The sequence below is a fragment of the Cuculus canorus genome, chromosome 15, assembly GCF_017976375.1.
Source record: "Cuculus canorus isolate bCucCan1 chromosome 15, bCucCan1.pri, whole genome shotgun sequence".
Classification (NCBI taxonomy): Eukaryota; Metazoa; Chordata; class Aves; order Cuculiformes; family Cuculidae; genus Cuculus; species Cuculus canorus.
Genome location: NC_071415.1, coordinates 15,218,394 through 15,226,743, shown reverse-complemented (window position 1 = coordinate 15,226,743; position 8,350 = coordinate 15,218,394). Strand labels below are relative to the sequence as shown.

General features: G+C 38.7%; 1 protein-coding gene across 1 annotated transcript in view; it reads left to right on the top strand.

Moving 5' to 3' along the window:
• Nucleotides 1–5,152: 5,152 nt before the first annotated feature.
• LOC104063801 (putative short-chain dehydrogenase/reductase family 42E member 2) overlaps nt 5,153–8,350 on the top strand; it is a 15,286-nt gene continuing 12,088 nt past the window's right edge. Inside the window, exons 1-2 of the mRNA XM_009566066.2 lie at nt 5,153–5,312; nt 7,495–7,730. Of these exons, the coding sequence (XP_009564361.2) occupies nt 7,497–7,730 (234 nt within the window). The 5' untranslated portion in view covers nt 5,153–5,312; nt 7,495–7,496. The remainder of the gene's footprint in view (nt 5,313–7,494; nt 7,731–8,350) is intronic.

The following is an 8,350-nucleotide window of genomic DNA, read 5'->3' as shown; positions in this document are numbered from 1 at the left end:
TTTGTATCCATAAAGAATTAAAAGCTATTTCTAGCATAAAAGTCTCTTTTTAATGTTGTATGTTCTACACAAGCTGACTCCTGCATTCCGTGTTAGTACCAGCCTGTGGCAGAAAACTGCAGTTAAAGCAGTGCTTTATGTTGTGTGTCACATTCTGTGATTTTATTGGTATATGCGTTAGTATGTGTGTAACTGCTGAGAAGAATGTTAACTGTAAATTAATAGGATTAGTTACATTTTTATTTGGGTTATGTAAATATTAGATGATGATCACTGATAAAATGAGGCGGTTTGTAGTAATGGAAATGTCGAAACAGTAAATTCGGGTAGGAAGCGTGAAGTTTCTATATTGTCAAAAAGAGGTTCTTATCTATTCCTTGGAGGATTTAAGAACTGTCACGATACTGTAGCATAGATTCTGATAGTCTTGTGAAGGTCCTTTAAAGGAATCTTAAAAGGAAATGTACTTGTGCAGGTATGTTAAATGAAATCTGAGATGTTTTGTAAATTAAGACAGTAATGCATATGTTGGATTTCACAAAAGTTGAATAAGCATCAGGGTATTTCCCTATGTTGTGTTGGACTGCAGTCTGTCAAGCCTCTTATTTACACCCTTTTTTCCCTGTATAGTGTTTGACGTTGAGAGATTTTACTGATTCAGAACGATTCTGTGTACTCAGTGTCTCTGTAAGACTGATCATCAGTGGATCTGTGTAATCCTAAATTCACAGCAACTGGCACTAATTCTTATCACTCAGCTGTTTGTTTTCGTTTAGGCTGGTCATTTGCTTCTGTGATGGCAAGTTTCTCTGGTTTTCTTGAGCGTACTCCCAGACTTCAGGTAGGTGTTAGGAATTTGGGAGTCTTCTCTTTGCTGGTAGTGAGCTAAGGGTTTCGAAGTCTTTTGTTAAAGAAAAATGCAACTGAAAAGTAAGGAACAAATGTGGGTGCTAGAATTTGTGGAACCACAGAAGGTATAGAATACTCGGGTGTTACAGTATTTACCCATTGCATCCCATCCAACTGCACTTTTTTTGTGTTTTCAGGGTGTGCAGCCTCTCTCCATACTTCTGAAGCCTCGTTGTCTTGCAGGCTGGTCAGTCCTTCTTTTAAAATGTAGATTCTGTCTCCTGTTTTATTACTTACCCGGAAGGTGCTGTCTTACCTGCTCCCATCGATATGTGGGCTGCTTAGTCAGGAAAATATTTTAATGAGATGGTTCAGCTGTGACGACCTGATTAATCGAGTGGTCTGTTAATGACTTTTCTGTGTTGATCCGTCAGGTATGTAATTTCCTCTCCTGGTTTGTGTTTCCTGAAATGAAATTCACTGTGTTCAAGGCATAATAGAAGAGGAGCTTTATAATTGACAAAGACATATGTTTTTCTGCCAGCTTGTTTAGAAGTCACGTCATTGCTGTGACTCACTGGATTGGTTGATGTCCATATAATGAATTAAAGACAAACGGCTAAACAGTTGCTACCTTTAAGTATGTGTTCTACACTCTGTCAGAAGAGTGCTGTTCTGAGAGCAAGAGTGAGTGACTTCCATGAGGAACAGCTCATGTACAGTCATAATTCATGGTCAAATTCCATCTGCTGTGCTACACTTCACTAGTGCAGATGTTCATAAAAGCCTAGCAGGGACTGGTTGTCATGGACTCCTTTGTGCATGGTTCAGCCATTCCTACCTCGGGATAACCACCTTCTGAAGGCTGGGACACCTTGGCATTGCAGCAAATTCTTCTGTCTACGTATGCCTGAATTTGAGTCAACCCCAGGAATTTCATGCTGCTTCCAAGAAAGGTAACAGCAGTGAACTTATGTTGTGCTGTGTCATTTACAATTCTGTTCAGTAAGAACTTCTCTATTATTACGTATCTATATTTGTAACTACAAGTTCCAAGGTTTTAGGCACTCAAACGTGTTAATACTAAGTCACAAGAATTTTCGTTAAACCATTTTAATGCATCTCAGCCAGTTACATTTATATAGGATATTTGTCATTCCATTGAACTTCAGTCCTGTTTCAAACAGATGCTTATTAGGTGTTTGCTTATTAGATGTTATTAGGTGTTTGCTTTCTAAATAGTTAAAAAAAAAAAAAAAGGGGGGGGGAAACAAAATTCCAGAAACCTGCCAGCATCAGGAAACACCCTGTTCCTTCCATGTCTCTGTTAATTTAAAGAGGATCTAGGTTTGGGGTAGCTATTTTGAATGCACTGGTGAAATTACTGTATAAGGAGATTGATCATCTCTGATTCATATCACATGAGACTTTATCAGTTAGCATCTTAATTCCACACAGAATTTGATAGGTAGATTAGATCTAGTATGCCACAAGTTTACATCCTTTCAGTGATATGGGCTGCCTCTGTCATCGTGGCCACGTTTAATCTGATACTGAGGCTCTTTCTTAGTAAAGAAATAATAAATTACAGAATATTTTTGAGTGTTTTTTGTTTCCTGCTTGGAAAGCTCTGCAGCTTACGTTATGATATCTGTGTTAGTAACAACAATAGAGGTGTATGGATGAAACTTGGTATAAGCTATGATGATTTTAAATGGTCTCTGAATGGCATTGTGCAAGACGGATCCCTCTCTTCATCCCTCCTGAGCCACCTCCTATGCCTTTGTCAATCCTCAGATGTGTTTTGGGTGTGAAAGCAAACCATGTAGGAGTAATGATCTGTAATGATCTTATGAGGCATTTGTATTGCTTCCTTCCACGTATTGCATGAACTGTCTCCTTTTCTAACGAGACACAAGGGCCGATAAAGGGCTTATTCATTGTTGCTGTTAGAAATTGCATTGTTTCTTCCTGTAATTCCACGCTGACTTGGCAATGCAGTTTCACAGTTATCATTTCATTTGACCTGTAAGTCAATCTGTGTAGCATGCAAAGCCACCACGAACATCAAGTAAATGAGAGCAACATAAATGGAAAAGCATTTTATATGAAGTTCCAAGGCTGTGCTTTTAAGGAGACAGTGAAATATGCAGAATAGTAACACAAATAAATAGACAAAGTCACAGGAAAAAGGAAGAAATGGAATAGAGTTCCAGTCTTTTCCTCTATTCTGTTAACATTGCCAGACCTTCTGATTTAAATGCTTTTTAATGTTTTCTGTCACCTCTCACTTAAAATGTTAACACCTCACCATTGTCGCTTTGCTTCTTTTGTCTCTCTGCTGGTTTAGACTCTGTCCTTGTTATGAGGATGATTGTTTTTGTAGTCACAAAGAGCTTAGTACCTTTAGTCAAAAGTACTTACACCCTGCAGCCAATCTGTCCAGTCTTCTCTGGGGTTGCAGAGAGGATCAGCTATTTGGTACGCTGCCCAAACGAGTCTCGCCACTCTGAGTTCATATGTTTGTGTCAGTGCATATGACTGGGCATCTGGATGTGAACAAGTGCACAAGGAGGCGTTCAAACACATGACAAGCCTAGGGCTTAGGTATAGAATTTGTAATAAGTCCAGTGACGAGGGGATATTTTTGTGTGCTGCAGTTATTTCAGCAAAATCCTGTCCTTGAGATGGCTATAAGAAAGAGATTCATTTCTTAAGCTTTCCTGATATTGTTTTGCCCTTGGGCACTGCAGAATGTCCCATCCTGCCTATGACTCAGGCCAGATATCCGGCTGTCGTCGTAACTCGGACGTCTGTCTAGCTCTTCATGCTTTGATTATGTATCTATTAAAGCCCTTCTGTGTAGTATCCACACAATTAAAAATCCTCTTTCAGGTTCTGATTGCCTCACAGCTGGAGCATTGCTACTGTTCTGGTGTCTGAAAGTGCACATATATGAAGTTAATGGGACCCCCTTAATGAAGGGACAAAGCCTCCATCTCCACACACCTGTTTCCCAGGTGGTCCAGCACCCAGCACTGCTGCCCACAGGACCAGCATGGGGACAAGAGTGTTCCTTGGTATACTGGAGATAATGGAGCGTCTTGTCGGCCGAGTGCTTACTCAATTCAGATTTATCAGTGGATCTATCAGCTGCTTTGACTTATGGAGGAATTCTGTAGGAGCCCAGAGATGGAATAACCACTTCCTTTCTTGGATTAAATGGTAGAGGTTATCAGTACTGCAGACAGCTCAAGGGAGAGAATTCTGCATTTTTGGGGGTTTGTCATTCACCTGGCAATCTGAGAAGTGTAGGTTAGCTTGACGTGTCCAAAGGTTCTAATTCTAATGCAGACTACAGGGACTGAAATACATCTATGTTATGCTAAAATACGTTTGCTCAGGTATTCTTGTTAGCACCTCAACATTAAATTAAATTTACACTTCAAAGTCAACTATGAACCTGAGAAATTTCTAACATGCCATTTAAAATTGTAGTCATTTATATTTAGATTTGGGATTGTTTTTTTAGCATCTTAACTACTGCTTTGAGACCTAATTTTAGACACACCCGCTTGGAAATGTTGGGTTTGACTTCTCATTGTTTAAAGGATATGGATTTTAAAAGTGCTTTAAAATCTTGGGATCAGAAAACTTCTATAATTATTAATCATTTAATTCATTAATAATTTAAAATGCATTATTTAGTAGTAACTCACCTTTTGTTGTGTACCAGTTAGTTTGCCTGTACTTCATTCATCTTGGTGGCTGGAGAACAGCCCCTGTGTCTATAGTTAAGCCTCTTTGCAGATGCCCAGTTGAGCTGGGGATGACGACAGAAAACTCAGCAAGTGCTAAGTACCACTGCCAAACAAGATTTTTCTTCTCTTTATCCAAATTGAGATTGAAAGTCGTAAATGAAAGGAGAAAGTATTTCCATTAACTCTGCTGCGAGATGAGAAGTAACCTACCAAAGTCTCACAGAACTGTGAGAGAGGTTCACTTTTGAACATTAGTGTTAAGGACATTAGCGTTTCCTGTTTTTGTTTAGTAAAGAACCCTCAATTCTGTACTGTTTAAAAATGGTGTGAGATGTTCTGGTGTTCAAGTACAATTTTTCTGTGGAATGATGGTGATTTTGTGTTTCTAGCGTTGTATCAATGCTTTTGCCGGGTAGCAGTAAGGGATCCTATGCTGTTAAGGTCTGACGTGGAGAAAATATTTCTTTTTTTCCTGAAAAGGAACGTAAATTATGTACGAATTAAGCCCTGCCCTTTTTTGGCTCTTAGCCCAGCCACTAGTTACGAAGGAACAGGAAAGGACCTGAGCGCACGTGAATATCTCTGTCTCTCTGAGAGTCCCTGATGCTCTCGTGTTACTAACTGTCCAGCAAAGAGAAGTCTCACCATCGTCTTTGGACTGGAAGGACTGGGAGGAAGCTGACATCCAGGATTCTACTAAGGGTACTTACTACTTCTTCAGCTATTTTTAAAAATCTGAGAAGTTTGACTCTAACTTTCTATGGGAAGCAAGTTCTGCATTTCTAATATTTGAAATGACAGTAGGGGAGCTAAGAGCAACTCGCACTGCCTGCACTGCAGAGGATGGAGCTATGGTCAGGATGTAGAATGCCTTAATAAATCAGAATAGCTTATAGCAAGTTAGAGAAACAAGGAAGTTACTGATCCTGGAAATAAATATTTTCTTACAGGAATTTGTTTTATTTTGAAAATGCGATAACGGTTTCCTAATTCATGAAGCAGATTAATACATTAATGCTGTCAGTGCTTTTTAAGAAAGAAAATTCTAGCAAAATTTTCAAATATTTTGATACAATCTCCAGCTTACTCACAATTTAAGGAAATATTAATGACAAGTACTCAAATATATGCCATTTTTTTCAGATGTGTTTATGGTATCTGTGAGAAGCTTGATCTTAGTTCTCCTTACTGTGTATAAAAAGATGCTTTTTCACAGAGGACAAAGCGAAAGACCTTTACATGGTTTAAAACTACTGCGTAGCGTTATCTAGAGGTGCAACTTAAACTTTCCTTGATTGAACAGGAGAGCCATACTTGTTTTGATTTTTATTGTATTATTTCTAATTTAAATTTTGGTTGGAAATATGGATTACTTTTCATTTTTGAGATGTCAGGATATTTTTTAATATAAGGAGCTCGTATTTTCCACTGTGTTATGCTACTCGGTTCATGGAATTTAGTGAGCTGACATTGGTCTTTTAACAGCATGGAGAAGCTGGTACTTACTTCGCTGTGTCTGAAATGTAAAAAACAGGACATAAAATAATTTATTATATTTTTTTTTTGGTGATACCTTTCTTAACTAGACAATGGCAAAAGTAGCCCAGAACTTTGTGTACTGTAGGCTGCGTTTTCTGGGGCTTTTCTAGTATCTTTTGTCACCCTGGCAGCGATGCAGCTTTCAGTGGTGGCCAACTTCTGCACAATCTCTGTTGAATCCTGGTGTAAATAACTGAGAGCAAACTCTGTGTGACTGCCGATGCCCAGCTGGTGGGAGGCACGTTCTCGTGCATGGGGATGTTGCTATAAGGACCCACTCGAACTATAAGAAAACCTTCATCATCTGCAGGGATTGGGTCTATATTCTTACATTAGACTGGCAGGCGCTCAGTCTGTCTCTCTCCTTACGGTGACTTAATTTACCTGATTTCAGATTTATTTATTCTGGATTTCTTTTTGGAGGCAGAAGACCTAGATCCTATGCCGTGCAAGGAATTGGGGCAATAGGAGCTGTCTGTGTGGGAAAACTAACTGGACTCGTTTCTCAGAGTACATTCTGCTCTGGAATACCTGTCATTTTAATTGTAGGATATGAATTAATTTCTAAAGGAAGCGATTATTGTAGAATAAACTCATTTTTAATACAGAACAAAGCATAGAGATGGGTAACTCCTGTGGAATTGCTTATTACAGAATGATATTCTGGTCAGTTTTCCTAAGGAGGTGAACCCCCAGGGCTTATCCTTCTGATCCTTGTCAGTTCAGCTGTAGCTGAATGAAAACAAAAGGGGCAAGAGTTAGTAAGAATTGGACAGAAAATTAACTTTATTCAGTGTGTAACCAGAAGAGTTTAAAGTGGTAACAATTTTTTATCATTGCTGAAGAACTATGACTCGAATGTGAAATAAAGTAGATTTTAAAAGTAGAATCAATCCTGTCTTATATTCCTTATGATTTTTTTTTTCTTGAGTAGTAGGCTAACATCTTCTTGGCATTAACATATCAGAAGTCAGTGAATTTTCAGGATAAAATGTTTGATCTACAAAGCATTAGAAAATATAATCATAGCTGTTTAGGTTTGGTAATTATAATGTCTCTAAAATCCTGTAATTTCTCTTCATTTCTATATAACTTGAAAATTGGGGGTATGATGAAAAGACTAACCCTTGGAATGCAGAAGTCTTCAGACTTATTCCTTGTATGTAGAAATGCCATCACGAAAAATATGAATTTAAGTGTTTTAAACATGTTAAGAGAATAAAAATATATAAATAGAAATAAAAAGAGCTTAGTCACAAAAGGAGCATTGTAACGTGAAATGTACAGAATTTTCCTGGATCACACATTGTTGTGCAGGATTTTCAAGAGATTTTCTGTCTTGCAGTCATGACACAAGAAGGATCTACGGAAGAGCTTCACAGCAGGCAACCATGTGAGAGCGAACTAAAGGAGTGTGCTGGACTGCTGGTTAACAGAAGCAGAAAGACAATGGTGACAGGAGGTGGAGGCTACCTGGGATACCACCTGGGATGTGCTCTTGTCAGGTCAGGAATTGCTGTTGTTCTATTTGATGTACGGAAACCTAAATGGGAAATTCCAAATGGAGCAGATTTTTGCAAGGTATGTTGAAATTGCATATTTAACAGTAGTGAAATAAACTTATACCCTTCTTATGCACATTCAAAATGCCTTCTCTTAAGGATTTTTGATAAAAGCTTTTACTGAAAAGCTTCTAAGGACAAAAAGAGGCCGTTGTTAAAGGTCTTCAAATGCATAAGTGACTGATGAAGACAGAGCAAACAGGAGACCAAGCGGTCGGTTCTGTCCATGTCACCAGTGAAGTTGTGGAGAGTCCTGTGGCCAGAGTGCAATTCATCACGTTTGTAGCTCACCTCGATGAAGGAATGAATCAACGAATTGACAAAGTTTACTGATCGAGGAAATAGTTTCAAGTAACAACATGAGAGCAAGACCGGACAATAAAAGTAACCGCAAATGTAGAATGACAGAGAATGAGAGAGGATACTAGGACTTTCCAGTCTGGGAAAGAGATGAGTTGGGAGCAGGAGAGTTTTACAAGCTGACTGGCATTGAGATAGACAGGGACTGACCATTCACTGTCCTTTCCAGTACAAGAAGGAAGGGCCACCAGATGAAATGAGGTGGAGTCAGTTCAATACAGAGAGTATTTTTCATGGAGTGGGTAAAAGGCACGTAAAAAGCCTTGCCAAAAATGTACT